Genomic DNA, 16,861 nt, shown 5'->3' with positions numbered 1-16,861 from the left:
TCATAAATATTGTCAAGCAATGCACATTCACAGTAACTATGACCTGTCACAATGCCAAAGAGAGATTAATGTGCCTGTGTGGGATCCAGTGAAGCCAGTGGCAGCAAAAATAAATAAATAAATCATGTTTGTTCATGAGACGTTTAGGCTCAACTGAGTCCTGCTCCTTAAAGAAATTCTAAATTTAATAAAACATGACTGTCTGATTTTCTCTATAGAAAAATCTAATTTTTCAAATAGGAACCATCTAAACCTGGTGAAAAAACAGAAGAGGTTTAATCATTTCCTAGGGTTTACTTTGTAAACCGAATTTACAATGTAGGAATGTTTTACAAAAACATTCCTACTAGGAAATGTTTTAAAGATACCGCATTACAGCTTCAAACTTCAGTGTATTTTATAGAGGTTTTATAAGATAGACAAAGTGAAGAATTATAACATGAAAAGAAGAAAATATCTATCAAATCACTTTGAAGTACAAATCTGAAAGTGTGGAGTTGATTGGAAGTAATTTCTTCCTCATCTGAAACCCTTAAATAAAATCTAGCACAACCAGTTCCCACATAAAGGCACCTAATTTATAAATAGTAAATAATTTAGTTTCAGTATAAATTCAGCTATTCTGTAAAGACCTCAGAAGTTCATTGAAGGACTTTAGTGAACAAACAGCATCATGAATACCAAGGAATACAGTCATGAGGCGCATAGGGAACACAGTAAAAATGAATGTAAATACTTTGGTCCCAAAAATGCAACATTTAGTCCTTTAGGTAAAGTTCCATGTGGTTTAACACAAGCGTCACACCAGCAAGATAAAAAATTATCAACACCACGAACACACCACCCCCAAAATGTTGGTGGCAGCAGTCTGTTTATAGTTTTCTTCAAAAAATAAACCAGTTATTGCTGATGTGAAGCTGGATGGAGCTAAATAAAAGGAAATTCTGAATAACAATTTTAAAAAACTGTTAGAAGCTGCAAAAACCTTGAGAAAGAGTTTCAGTGGTGACCCCAAATCTACAATTACTTTGATCAGAGCATTTTCATCTGCTGACCAAATGACCCAAAGTTCAAACATAAATAAAAGAAGAAGCCAAACAGAACATAAAAACTCATGTTCACAGATACTCCACATTCAATATGTTCTCTTTTACAAGTAAGAATGAGTAAAAAATTATTTTCATAGACGTTTAAAAGGATAGAGACATATCCTTAGGTCAACACCATTTGTGGTTCCACCAAGTATTGACCCAAGGGGATTAAATATTTCAGATTACTACTTGGAAAACCATACATCTTTTTCCATCCATGTCATAAATATGCACTACTTTGTATTTGTTTATCACAGAACATCTACAGGTTTGTGTTGCAACGTGACAAATCATGAAAAAGCTCAAGAGCTGTGTATACTTTGTGTATATTTTGGACACTTTCTTCTTTTCAAAATACAATATTCTTGACTAGACATGTTCATCTAAATCAGTAGAGAGTCATTGTCCACAATGAAGCTTCAGTGTGCAGAGACGTGTCGTTTTTACAGCAATCACCGACACCTCCGAAGAAGAGAATGAAGCGAGGATGCTCTACTCGGCACAAAAAAGGACAGGAAGAAGGAAGGCGAATAAAACAAAGAAAACAAATACGGAGAATAATAAGAAGTAGTAGCTAAGATTATTATGCCATTTCACTGAAGATGAAGACTGTGTAATCGCTGACACCACCACTTCCCGTTTCCCATCATGCATTATTCAGGTGAGCACCGTGTTAGCAGTCACAGGGCTGACAGGGCAGACAGCCGGAGGGGGTAGCAGGATCTGAGCCGCTGTTTTGTTTAGATGTGTAACTTCAAGATGAGGCACACAGGTGGAACAGTAAATAGGGATGTCATCTTATAAATGAGGATTTTAGACGCTCTAACTCTGCTGGCTCTGAGACACATTTTCCCCATCAGCCCACACAACTAATACCCTGAATTGTTGCAACAGCAAGTAATTAAATTATAGCTTGAGAAAGCATGCTACAGCTAGAACATGCCCAGATGTAACCATTACTAAGCTATTTAATGCTTATTACTGGAAGAGATGCATTTCTGCAGCAATGATGGTATTTTTCTAGCAATTCCGTTGGTAACTCAGACCATCCAGCCGTTTGCCTGAGAAAATATCTGCACAACATACTTAACTCCACTTATGAAGAAGCATGCAAGACAAGTGCCTCTGTGGTGTATCATTAATCTCAGTATTTACAGACATTGTGGCTGAAAACATGTGAAAATTATTGCTTAACCTGATCTATATTCATATATGTTAATATTGCTTTCAGTAAATTATACCATCAACTCAAAAAGTAAAAACTCAAGTTTTATATAAATTCCTGACACACAGACTGAAATGATTCATTTGTTTATTTTTGATGATGTTGATGATTGCAGCTCAACACTAATGAAAGGTCAATTATCTATATGGAAATGCTGGCCGACTGAATTGATTCATTTGTTTATTTTTAATCATTTCATTAATTATTATATGCCAGCGTAACTGTTTATTCCACAATTTTTCCTTCCACTAAACTTTAAACGGAAATGACTTGAGAATCATTCTGAACAGCCAAGCAGGTAATTTGCTGATCATCTTCACATAGGCATCATCTATTCAAAACTCTTATACCATTCTACTATAGTGGCCCAGAAGGGACAGGCAAAACACCACTGTAGACTAGCTGTTGTAGTTAGGTGTATTTGTTGGGTATTCTGTTGTAATTTGGGTTTCCAGATGTTACTTTATCCTGCAGGAAGGACAAATGACCCTTCAGGGCTTCAGTTTTTGTGTTTCTACTACACTCTTGTGGATCAGAACTGAATTGGGATAAGGGGGAATTCTGCCTTCTGTGCTGAGCAGCACGAAGCAAACACGCCTTCAGAACTAGTGTTTGACAATTATTCAGTTTTGTTAAACTACATTAAATATCCACAACATAACACTTTTTGCTCTGTCCTTAAAATATTTACCAATAGAAAACACAAAAGCAGTCCAATATAATAAAAAAGTAGATTTTTAATATTTAGAGCAATTAGGAGTAAATGTGTTATATGATCAGAGCAAATTCAAAATGGTTTGACTGTCTTCCGTTTTTCCTCCTTGCGTACTGGCATTATCTGCAGCACCCAGCCTTGATGCCATGCTGGCAGCCCAGCTCTGCGTCCTCTCAGGGGGCCTCAGACTTATCAGGCATTCAGCAGGGATACTGCTGCAGCAGGACAGTGCAGTGTGCGCTTCTGGTCAACGTGTTGCCAGTAACGCCCAAACTGAACCAAAAAGAATTCCCTCCTGTGCTGGAATAAATTAAAGTGGCCAGAGCCCACACTGTCAGAGAACTGCAGCTGCAGAACAGAGTTTGGAGTCAAGTCAGAGGAAGCCATGCAGAGAGGATTCAGAGCGGTGGCATCTGCATGCTTGCTGATAGGAAGATTCCTGGAGGACTTGCTGCACTTAAATTAAGGAACGGAATGTAAGAAATCCACGTGACGTTATTTATTAGTTAATTACTTAGCTATTTATTGTGTGACTATAGTGGGAGGAGGAATGTAAAGTTATATAACTGATCCAGACATCCTAAAGTTATTTCATATGTAAATGACGTGTAAAGCTTTTAATGCCTTTGTGGTTATTGTGGGTGCTTAGTTCTCTACTATAACACAAGCTAAATGTGGGCTTAAATTGGAATACATAGTGGAATACATTAGAATACAAATGAAATACATTGGAATGCACTGGAATACATACGTAGTGAATACATAGTGCAGAACATGCAATACTGATGAAATGTAATTTTGCTGCATTTAATAAACTGCTACAATTTTTAACATATAAATTGATATTTAAAAAGTTTCAAGCTATTACTAGTTAGTGGCAGATGCATATTTGCAAATAACTTGTCAGAATCGAGGTTAAAAAAACATCTATAATTGGAGGGCCAATGGTAAGTTCAGTTCAATTTTGTAAGTTGAATTATAACCTAAAGAAGTCGGGGATCCGACGAGCAATTTTGGAATTAAAAGCAACAGGAGAAACAAGCCAAAAGCAACCGTAGTGTCAGAAACATTCTTCATATAAATACTTTGAAAAATCAGTTTGTCTGGTGACCTTTGTGCTCTACTGCCTCATAACTTGGATCTGTTGTCGATGTATAATGTCTGTATTTTAAATGTCTATCTTCATTGTTACATTGTTTTCTGGTTAAAATGTCTTCATGTGTCAAATATATACAGTCTTACTGCAGTATCCGACTTCCAGGGCAGTAAAAAATGGAGACAGCACACAGAGATTGGTCAGGGATTTTTGGCTACAATAGTTTTTCACTTAGTATGACAATGACCTTCTGCTGGAGGTGTGTAACGCCCATTATATGTGGTTGACAGCCTTAATATGGCTCATCATAATTGCAATGTTACCCTTTGTGTTGTACGTTATACATTACCTGGTCTGTCGGAGAGGAAGCGGTAGAGAGATGCATAAAAATGGGTCAAAGGTGTTGCTTTGCTTAAGGCAGTGAGGGCACGTCAAGGAAGACCTGCAAAGAGACAAGAGACAGAAAAATTACATATTTTTCATTTGGCATAAATATCCTTTAGCCACATTTCTGTCAGCTTCTACAACTGATGCAAAAAGGGCTGGAAATTCTATGAACATTTAAGCCATAAGAGCAGTCCTGTAGGCTTTGAAAAATGTACAAACACTGTCGCAATGATAGCAATTCAAACAGCATCACTTTACCAAATTCTAAGTACTTCCAGTGAAAACAGGATGAAGGAAGTATACAGCCTGCTTGGAAAACCATAACAAAAAGGCAAAGGGAATATTTAATTGGAGAGAAAATAAAAAAGAAAAGTGAAAATAGGAAAAACAAACACACTGACTACAAAAACAAAGGTCTGAAATGACAGCTCTAGAAAGGCAGAGGAAACCATTGAGAGCAAAGACAGAAGTTGTGAGGCAATAAGGTGGAAGGACACAAGAAAAATGAAGAGATGGATGGCAGCAGGATAGTTGAGCTGACAAAAACTAGAAGGTAACGCTGACAGAGAAAAGGCCGAGATAGGGTGCATCAGGGTTTTAAAGCTGACAGAAGGGGAGATGATAAGAGCAGAAGACTGACAGGAGGACAGGAACCCATCCTGTGGGTTGCTATCAGAAGGACTCCACATCCTGACACTGTTCTCCCAGGCAGAAGGAAGCCAAAAGGTTTCTGAGGAAGAAATATAAACTGTCTGCGGCAGAAGCTAGGAAAACCATTTGGAATCTTTACAAAAGAAGAAAAAAAGCTTAAAAAACAGAGATGCACCAAAGAGCTTTTATCAATATTTGCTTTAGCCACTTCTGATTCTGAAATTAAAAATTACAAGGGGTATGGATAGTTTTGCGCTCAACTCTATCTTAAGTAATTTCTCTCTTTTAGAAATTGCAAGAAGGCAGAGTCTGTTCAAGAAAAATAAACGTTTCCATTCTGTATTCCAGCTTTTTCAGTTCTGAAATAAGGAACTTACACAAAAAACATGGTTTAAGGGTTGCTCAGCTGGTTCAACAGAATCAGAATTTAGATAAAAAATAAACTGACATGCTGGGTTGTCTTTAACACATGATTATTAAATATACAATGTGTATCACCGCAACATTTTATACATTTTTTCCATCAATCACAACAAATAAAGATCTAAAGAGTCCAAAATCTTACATTTGTCTCTGGTTAGAGAACAAAAGCCATTATTAAGAAGCCTAGCATGATTTCCTGCGTTAAATGTTGATGATAAAAACATAACACAATGACCAATCAAAAAAGAAACATCACATTATAGTGTTAAAATAAAGAGAACGATGCAATCCAGACTATATTTAATCTTTGTTCCAGCAGTTATTTATTACAATCAGCATTAAACAAATAGGTTTTTGCCTTCATATAAAGGAACTCTGTGTTTCTAGCAGTTTTTAAGACTTCTTTAGGTTTGTTCCAGAGTACAGGAGCACAGAAACTGACTGCTGCGTCTGCATGTTTGGTTCTGACTCTGGGGTGCAGAATAGCCTAGAACCAGAAGAACTGAGTGAACTGGTAGGTTGAACAACAAATATTTAATATATTTTGGTGCTAAACTATTTAGTAACTTATAAACTAACAAAAGTATTCTAAAATTTATTCTGTGAGATACAGGGAGCCAGTGTAAGGACCTTAGAACTGGGATGATGTGCTCTGCCTTCCAAGTTTTAGTGAGAAAGTGAGCAGCAGCGTTCTAGATCAGTTGCAACTTTGAAGAGACCTTTGCAGTAATCAATTTGACAAAGATAACCACAATGATGAGATTCTCAAGATCTTGTTGGGACATTAGTCCTTAACCTGAAAACTCTCTTCAGGTGTTAGAAGGCCAACTTTGCAATGGTCTTTTTGTGACCCTGAATGTTCCAGTCCATTTCTACACACAGATTTCAACCATGATCAGTAGTTTCTAGTGTTAATAACTGCAGATGTGCGCTGACTTTTGATCTTTCTCCTCAGGTGCAAAAATAATTACTTTGGTTTTGATTCTGCTCAGTTAAAGAAAGTGGAGGCACATCCATGAATTGATTTGTTCTAATCATCTGTTCAACATCTGAATGGCTTCATACTCACTTGATAATACTGTAATGTAGGGCTGTTTGTCATCTGCATAGCTATGATAATATTCTTATTACATCAAAAGAGCAAAATTCCTCTCTTATCTACATTAAATAATATTATGAAGCTTAAATAAGTTTTAAAAATATTTTTTCTTTTTTTAAATCTAGAGAGTTTATAGGATTAGACCATCGTGACAGATATATTAATAATAGAACAAATAATTTTTATTGTCAGCCAACATTTGTGAATTTTGCTGTACCAAATTGTTGAAATTTAGTAAACATGTTTACAGTCAAAGTCATGCAAAAAAAAACATTTTGAAGGTAAAATGTGATGGTAAAAACAGTGTATTTTGTTAATGCTAAAAACAAATCATAACTAACCTTCAGTTTTTCGTAAATGGTCTCAACTTTCTTCAAATGAGTGGAAACAAAACTGAAGTAATTGGTTAGAACTTTTGCCTTATAATTAACTTTGATCTCAGGGTGGATGAAGGTCATGTTATTCATCTGCAATCTTTTGAATTTCAAAGACCCGTTTTCAATATGAGGTTTTAGCAAAAATCAAACCACTCAAAGTGAACTTAATTTTGTTATGTTAGTATGCTGTAGCTACCAAAAAAAACAAACTAAAGTCTATATGAACAAATGTACTGACAGAAGTTGTATTTTTCCTGTAGTGGTTCACTGAAAGAATTTCAATTTCTGGACACACACAGCAAACTGCTTTATTTTCAGTCTCGTTTTTGCTTGTTTCAATGATTGTGCTGGCTCTGGATGACGCCCAACTACCACTACTAAAAGTGTCTTCACCACAAGCATCTTGAAACATTATGCAGTGTCGTGCTGATTCCAACAAGCCTTTCCAAACCACTCTAAACTTAGCTGTTTCACGCAACCAGAGGAAGTGGAGTCATCCTTCCTAATTAGGATAGTAATGATTTAACAAAAAAATGAGGAAACAAAAGTAAAGTAATGGATTTTTTTTAATTCAGCTGTGTTTCAAGCTTGGCAAGTGTAAGAACTACTTTACACTTGTGCAGGAGGTAATAAAAGAACTTAAATAGGTTTAAAGGGTCCATTGACATAAAATTCACCAGATCTTGGAAAAAAAACAAATTAATCAATCTATGAAAGAAAATCAAAGCTAAATTATGTTAAAGGTAATAAGTTGTAATATCACATTTTGAAATCAGACATAAAACTTAATGATCTTCTGTGCATCTCTAAAAAAACAGTAATTTTATAATAACAAAAAGTTTGTAAAAAAACAAAGACGTTCCTTGTCGAAAAAGGCTAATGATCAATCAGATGGAGTCCCTGACAGAGCAGATTTTAGACATGGGGAACCGAAGCAAACAAACAAAAAATTATAATAGTCTGAGCCAGTTAATACTGACAATACTCTAAACCTGAACAAAGGTTAAAATCCTCCCTATAAAAGGCATTGTTAAGATACAATAATGTCTCTTTCTACAAACTGGCTTTATTAAAACCTGCAGCCTATCAAAGGACATCCTCATATCATCCCACTTCCAAAAATCAGAACGGTCCCTTTAGGAATCCTGTCATCTAAGCACAATCGGACCAATTCTGGTGCTTCACCAGACATTGTTGTTCCAAAACGGTCGGTGCTTGGAGACGGCTCAGTAAGTTACTTTTCTTCAATCATTCAGGCAGTCAATCATGCGTCTCCGGCTTTTAGACCATACGACTCTCTCCATTCTCATTCTCAGAGTCTGGGAAAAGACGTCTTGTCAGGGGGAATCAACTCTGCTAAAAGGTCTGGAGAAAAGAAAAGTCTGAAAGTGTGAAAACATGAAGTCCTGTTTGTTGCTGTTTTGTTGCGTTAATGCTGTGCAACCATCAAAATGTTTTATTTTGTATTCAGGGTTTTTATACCATTACAATATCATACTAGTCCATACATATAGATTATTAGACAGTCAAAATCTCAATCATTGTCAGATTGTTTGTTCAGATTTTTACTTTCCACCACTTTAATCTGCAAGTAGGAGTTGCAGTTGAAATACAACTAAGTAACACCACTCAATGTTAAAGCTTTATTTATCGTTTCAAATTTATTTCCTCAGAGACAAAACAAAAAACAACCATACACTTTCAAAAGGGCAACCATTGTCCTGGCCACAGTCCCTCTAACCACATGCTAAGTGGAAAGCCATTAAAATGATTTACTAAATACTGTTTGGCTCATTGAAGTTTATTTTATATAAACAGATGCATGAACCTATCAACACTTAGAAGGTTAAACATTTTGGGGATTTTGCAATGACATCATTCCACATCATTCAGTTTGAGTATATTTGTAAAAGGCCAAGATCACAGATTTTGAAAATGAATAAACAGCTTTACTCTTCACATATTATTGTGTGAGTACTGCATTTCTGCCTCAACATATGAAACTTAAAGTGCAGCATAAGTGATTTTTCTTACATGTCTTGTCCACTCTTTTGTGTACAATAATCCCATTTTGTATAAGGAAGAATATTTTGTAAGGGAGCAAATGTTCTAATGCCTTTATATTTGCAGTTGAGAGGTTATTTTTCTTATATCTGCTTAAGTGAAAAGTGCTTTTACACCAAAACCCTTCTTCTCCATTCCACAATAAAATGACCTTCTTATTCACATGAAAAAGAAATAATAAAAAAGAAAATAAAAGTGACTATTTTCACAGAGTAATGTCATGCAGTCGCTGGCTAGCATCCACTTCAAAGTCTGCTTCAACAAGGGAAGCTGGTGTGTCAGCAGGAGGGTAAATGTTTGTGAAGCTGAGCTTTAAGAAAACCTCTGCAGGTGGTAAAGCATCAAAAATCAAAATGTAGAAGGTCAGTGTCTGAAAACATTCTTGGATGCTACTTAGCTGAACATCCTGGAACAGCCAGACATTTCCCTCAGAGGTCACCAAGAGTGCACCAAAGTCCAGCTGCATATTTAGAAGAAATGCCTTAAATTTATTTAAAAGATGTTTGTCTCTGGTCTTAAAAAGATAATCAATCTGACTGAATGAGTATTCAGGCTGCAAACTGTTGCTGGTCTGATGCAAGTCAACAGCTTAGTCAGTGTCTCTCCAAAGAAACATCAAGTCAAGTCAAAGTCTATGTATATATCACATTTACAACAACCTGAGCTGACCAAAGTGCTTCATAATAATTGCAGCATTATATTATTAATTATAACATAAGAAATAAAATTGAATACCAAGACATACAGTACATAATAAAGTCAGGGCTCTCCCACAAAGACGGCTCTGTCACCTCTAGTCTTAAACCAGAAGCTGATCGGCTGATTTCTCACAAAGAAATGTTTTTACAGAGACAGGTTTCACATGCAGTTTGTCTTGGTGGGATTTAAATGGAGTGAAGCCTTCCCTTGTCAGAATACAATCAAACTTTAGTTCTAACTGTTTGCAGGACTGGAAATTGGAACATTTAATGACAGGTGATATTACTAAGATGAAATATTGCTGCCTCATTTACCCAGCTTTCAGACAACTTCTTGGTGTTGGAAAGTTTCATTGCTCTCAAAGTGTCACAAAGTGACAAATTTGGTCATGTTACGGGACTCTGCTTGAAAAAGTTTTGATTTTAAAATTGATCTTACCCAGTTTTTATTTTACCTTCAAAACATTAATAATGAATAATTTCTTCAAATCTTTGATCAATTTAATTGATTAGATATAAAATAAGTGGGATTTCCTCAAAAATAGCCCCAAGTTAAAAGAGTGATAATATCTAATATACTAATTCATATTTACTATTACAGCTCAACGACTTATTTTTTTTTCACACATGCATAAAACCAGCCAAAGGTTTTTGATTTATCTCTATATCCAGAGACAAATGTCTCTCAGTAATATTCATCAGATCATCTTAGAAAAAAATCCTCCCTTTGTTCATCAGATATTGAAGATTTTTAGTTATGTTAAGATATTCATGATTAGTCTGTTACTTTTTGCCACCGTTTTGTTTGCTTGTGTATTTTAGTTTAGAGGAGTTCTAAGAATGTGAATAGCATAACAATTTGTTATTTACCATTCAAGTATATGTAATATTATGTAAGACCTCCCCATCAAATCTACAGCTAAATAAACTGCACTGTAGAAAAAACAAAAAACTTCAACTGATTTGCCTAGAGAGAGACTGAGATTGAGCCTTCCCACTGTCTCTTCTGCCATTAAAAATAAATACTGCAAACAGAAGAGAGTGACAGACGGAGACGGGAGGAAGGTTTTGACAAAGACTCATTTAAAAACACAGGGGTACAATGGAGTGTCTGCAGCACAAAACTCCCACGTAAGCAGCCCAAACCACAAGACGGTCCCCGGCTCTAATCACAAACATTTATTCAGATCAACCAACTCAACCAAACTCCTTTGAGGAGCGTCTCTGTGAGATATTAAAAGAATCAAGAGGGAAGAAGGAGGAAGAGAGCGAGACTGAGTAAGTGTTGTAGGCAGAAGGAGAGGGGAAGGCAAGAGAGCAAGGCGGATATAAACAAAAATCTTTAAAAATGCAGGGAGCAAAACAGCATCCAATGCGATCAATCATGTTGAGATTGGAAGAATGGTTCTGTTAGCATTTAGATGCAAAGTAACTCCCTGTTGAAAAGATGACTTTAAAAGAAGCTTTGCACTCAGCACACTGCAGCCAGCTCAGAGTAATGAGATAAGAAAAATGGATATGAATATGCATATGTGCACTTCAGGAGGCTGGATGAAACGAAGAGCAGGAAACAAATTCCCAAACATTTAAAATATCCATTACTCATTAACCGAGCGGGAGCCGCCAGGAAGCTTATTCCTCTGAGCCTGAAACAAACCAACACAAAGGATTCACTGAAAAAACTTACACTGTGATCATGTGGGGAGAGAGATTATGGGCTTAAAGGGTTGGTTCCAAGTTTTTGAAGTGAGACTGTGAAGATATTGTTGGTAATAGCTCTCCAACCTGTCGTAGAAGGATGTGATCTCCCTCATGTTTAATTCTTTCCACAAATTTTCTCCCAAATTAAAATCAGGAGTCTGGCTGGACCAATCAAATCATTAATACTTCCAGTCAACATGTTGGTAAAATTAAAAGATCAATTCAAATCTAAATCTGCCACGGGAATGAATAATTTTGGGCCTGATTGTTTTACTGATAACACAACTTCATTCAAATTTTTTTTAACGACAAGTAAAAGAATCAAGCATTTTACAAATAAAAACTGCAATACAAATATTCAATGTTTTTATGGTTTCAAATCTACTAAAATGTTCTCACATTGTCTCTGCAGTTTGATGTTCCTTTAATGAGTCAGAGTAAAGTGCCAAACTGCCAAAATTTGGACGATCCTTCACCTATTTGCACACAGTGTTGGTTGATTTACATGGTTCTCTTACAAAGGAAGTTTAAGTTAACTCCCTGGAAATGGATTGAAACTAAAGGAGCGCAGTTATAGTAACGTCCTCTAAGCTACAAGTAGCATGTCTGCTAAATGGAATCGGTATCAGTAAAGTTAGTAACAGATGGTATTGCTGACATGTCTTGCTAAAGTGCTCTGACTTTGATTGCGCTCCAGCCGTGGTTTGTTGCATCAAAAGTATCAACATAATGAACAGAACAGGTTTAAAAAAAAGATGGATAAATGATGCGCCTTACACCACCAGCCCTCAACCACACATCACTGGTGTGGGTTTCTTAATTAAAAAACATGTCTGCCCATGTGTGTTGCCCTTTAAGCAAGTGGCTGGCTGGTAGATTAATTATCAGCTTGTTAGACCCTCAGGTTTATTCATTAAAGAGTAGAACATCACATCACTACAATAATTCAATAGCTATTGTAATAATAACTATAACAGTAAAATTTTGTTATGAGCATTTGTACACTCCATAGCCAAACATACAATAAAGTGCAAGACTGTTTGTGCAAGTCCCATAAACACCAACTATAAAATTGACAGGTGTAGCAGAATTTTGTCCTTTTTTTGGATTATATTTAACTGAAGTAAAACTAGTGTCATTAATGGATGAAAGATTTTTGTGATTTTAAAAAGAATGGTTGTCAATACACTCTTTGTATCAAGTCAAAATAACAATAGTATTACTTAATGTTTTATTAGCAGCAGGAGGAGAGATTGGGACCATTTTTTACTAGATAAAAGGAGATAAACAATTTTACTTATATATATTTTTATTATAATAACTATGAGAGTTGAATTGTTCCCGTGACAATCTCACATTGATCCAAAACACAAATGTCTGTTTCATATTAAAATATTTAACTGGATCCATTGAAAGAGTTCTGTTTAAATTTTAAAAAAATATTCACTGTATACACACATTATATACCTTCAAATAAGAATATATAATATTTAATCTTCACTATTCACTCAAGCACAAGAACACCATGATCACTGAATCACCTTTTAGTACCTTTGGTTGTGAAAAGGTGCTAAGTCCTGCTGGAAAATGAAATCAGCATCTCCACAAGGCTTTTTAACTCAAGGAAGCATGAAGCCCTCTAAATATTCCTGGAAGACGGTTGCGTTGACTGTGGGTTTTAGAAAACACAGTCTAAAATTTTCAACAGATTACATGGTACCAAAAATCACCACCAACTGTGGAAACTTCATTCAAGACTTTAATCAATATGGATCATATGCCTCCCCCTTCTTTCTCCAGAACTGATTACCACATAAAAAATTAAACAGTACTTATCTACCTCTAATTTCTTGTTTCTGGTGCATCTTTTCCATGCTTCCACAGTTTTTTCTTTCACTCAACTTTCTATAAATAAACTTGGATACAGCCAGTCTGCTCAAGATACCTTAACATATGTTTGGTCAGTTTGCTGATTAGGGTGTAACTTGAATTTCCAATCTTTACCTTTTCACAATATACTAATTTTTTGAGAAGGAATTTTGGCTTTTCATTATCCGTAAGCCATAAACATAACAATTATACTCCAAGCCAAATAAAGACTTGGAGTATGTCACTATATCTGTAAAGAATTTGTACAACAGGTGAAATATTGAACTTTTTTAGAATATTCTTATACTTTTAGCTTTAAATATTTTTTAAAAAGTGAATATTTCAACCAGTGCATTAAGTGAATTGTGGTCCTCACTGAGCAGTGATTAAAGATCTGTGTGACTGCATGCCCTACGGAATCCAATTACTGCTACTCTTCTGAAAGGAGGAACCATTACCTTGCTTGCTCCAAAAGACAAATAGTAAAAGCATGAAGAGGAGCCCTTCAGTATCTCTAAATATAGCCGAAATTGTTTCTAGTGTGGATGTAAAAAGATCAGAGAGGCGGTGTGTGTGTCAGAGACAAGAAATAGAACAAAGACAAAGCAATACATTTTTAAGTGTTTGTGGAAGGCAAGGACAAGACATTTATATGAAAATTCACTATTATTGGGATGAGCAAATGAATTCTCAGCTGCTATATTCCAGTTATGTCTCAAGCACTCAGGCATGTGTAGTATAGCGAGGAAAACCAAAGAGAAAACACAAAGAGGGAAAAAAAGATGACACTCAAGATAATCTTCACTCTTACTTTAACACTCTGTAAACTCCCAAAAGAATAGGCTTAGTGCGAGTCTTTTCAATTAGCCAGTCTGAGAGCATCATGGGTATTTACGCTCTACAGGGATACGGGCCATCCCCAGACATTCGATCCATGATTGAGCAGACAGGGAAATGGATAATCACAGGAAGCAAAGGTTGGTTAACCTAACACAGCTATCATAAACATCATAGTCGTGCCAGAGTCTGACCTTTTTATTGATTGACTAACATGTTAATCAGCTGAAAGTCAACATGTGTGAGATAGACCAAACATGACAGGAAATATTCTCCAGGGTGACAGACTAACTGCATAGTTATTGCTATTTATCTGGTGAGATTTTCTCTTCTGTAAAACCCTGAAACATTGATGTGTTTTGAACAGGAAATGCTGTTTACTTCCATAGAGATGCATCGATCAGAGCTTTGAAAACTAATATGTGATCTTTCAAATTCAGCATGCTCCATCACAGTCCATTACAGAGAAAAAGTGGAAACCTCAAAGAAGATAAATTTGGGACAACTTTGATCTGATGTGTTCAGGTCTCTGGGTAGCTGCTGGCTGTACACATGGTCAGAAATAATACTCAGGTAGGTTGTGAATTACACCACCTCCACCAGCCTGAAGTGTTGACACAAGACAGGATGGATCATCGCTGAAATTGAGACTCACTGGACCAGGCAACACCTTCTCCATCTATTATTGTCCAACTTTAGTGATCCTGTGTGAATTATAGCACATGCTCTGTTTTTACCAGACACGAGTAGCACCTCATGTGTTTTTCTGCCTGCCTTTTTGCCCACACAGCTGCTACACAATGGATATTTTCTCTTTTTCAAATCATTCTCAGAGAAGAGGTTGTGGATAAAATTCCTGGCCAGACATTTCTGAAACACCCAGACTAACCCATCTGGCCCCAGCAAGCATGTCACTTTCTTGTTACTTAAGTCCCTTTTATTCCACATTTTAATGCTTAACATCAGCTATTCATCTTAGTAACATCCATTTGCCTGAATGCACTGATTTTGGTATTTTGATTAGCTGATTGACTGTGCTGAAAACCACCTGAACAGATGTACGATGGACACCTGGTGTTTGTGGGCATTAGGGACCACATCATACTGCTAGATCCTCTATTTTAATAGCTCATAAACAACATTTACTTTAATATGTATTAATGCACACAGTGGAAACAGTCTCACCATGGTCTTTCTTATCTCTGGTTTTTCTTAACCATGGTCTTTCTTGGTGCTAATTGGGTGTTACAGCCAATTGGCACCAAGGGAAATAAAAGCAGCTAATTGACTGCGTTGCAAGTGCCACCCACAAGCATGACAAGAAGCATTGTGCTACGATATTTTTACTTCCCAAACTCCATTGTCTTTCAAATATCTTGGATATGCTCTATGAAAAAAATCTGCTTTTAAAAATGTTTTTTTAGTGTTTTATGCCTTTTTTCTTCCTCTTATTTGCTTTTAAATATCTCAGTAATACTAAAAATAGTCTTCAGCCCTCAGTAAAAACTTCCCCACCGAAGAAAGATTCATTGTTTGAGTTTTTAAATCGACTGCTCGCTGATAATTGTTTTACATATTTTCTTTTGACTTAAATTTAAGAAAAAATATTTGTGTTTGTCCATTTATATGCTAACATCACCCTCAACATAAATTCAACGATCATAATTAACATGATTACAGTTTGCTTGGACCAAGTCATAACCAGAGTGCTAACTTTTAGTTAAGCCACACCTTGGAAATTTTTATATTTGACTCAAGTTTTACGTTTGAAAAACTAACTTGTTCAGCTGTACAGCAGTTCAGTACAGAGGAAATCAAGCGTTTAATGTTGCAACTATGGAATAAACTGAACCTACACATCAATCCAACTCTTGATGGTTTTAAATCTTATTTAAAAACATATCTTTCCTCACTGGTTTTCAATACAGCATGAGACATGGAGTTGTAGGTGAGGGATTGTTGATTAGTTTGTCGTTTTGTACTTTGTTGTCATTTCTGTATAGGACTTTGGTCAAAGTTGTAGTTGTTTTTAAATGTGTCTTACAGATAAATTGGAATACTCAGATCTCAAGACCACTTTTGGGTGCATCTTTAGACTCAAATCCTTTCTATGTTATGTCTGTTTGATCCACGTCATTTAAGGTGAACTTTTGAACATTGTGTTCTAGGCGGGAGAGGATCAAAAACATCCATGATATTACAAAGAGCATAGTGCAGAACGCGGTATCCATGACGGCAAGGGGGTGCAAAACTGTCTTTGGCTTACATCACTTACTCCTTTGTAAAATGGACCATGTGAAGCTGTACTATAAAAACATGTCTTACAGCCTACCAGGCAGATACATTGTTGCATAAAGCATAAGTGACCTGTGGTGCCCGCTGGTCGGTATACTCATGTAAGATCCATTAGAAGACAGGCAGAGCCACAAAAACAGCAGAAAGTAGCACTAAACTAGAGATTACTGGACAAATTAAGGAGGGGGTATAATATAAAATCAACTTTTTTAAGCTTTATTTCATGTTATAATGTTATTACGTCATCAAAAACATACATGGAGTTTTTTAGTTCTTTCATGCCTGTTTGAGAAATCCTTGAGTCTCCGGGGTACTTAAGCACTTTCTTTCATA

General features: G+C 36.0%; 1 protein-coding gene across 2 annotated transcripts in view; it reads right to left on the bottom strand.

The window, feature by feature from the left end:
• The window catches only part of LOC102232957 (ubiquitin carboxyl-terminal hydrolase 43), a 123,357-nt gene that overhangs the window by 65,426 nt on the left and 41,070 nt on the right, over positions 1 to 16,861 (bottom strand). For both annotated transcript variants that reach the window (XM_023334275.1, XM_014476139.2), the window contains one exon: positions 4,477 to 4,569. In XM_023334275.1, coding sequence (XP_023190043.1) covers positions 4,477 to 4,569 — 93 coding nt within the window. The remainder of the gene's footprint in view (positions 1 to 4,476; positions 4,570 to 16,861) is intronic.

Source organism: Xiphophorus maculatus, chromosome 5 (genome assembly GCF_002775205.1).
Source record: "Xiphophorus maculatus strain JP 163 A chromosome 5, X_maculatus-5.0-male, whole genome shotgun sequence".
Taxonomy (NCBI): Eukaryota; Metazoa; Chordata; class Actinopteri; order Cyprinodontiformes; family Poeciliidae; genus Xiphophorus; species Xiphophorus maculatus.
The sequence above is the reverse complement of the archived record's forward strand: the minus strand, read 5'-3'. Positions and strand labels throughout refer to the sequence as shown.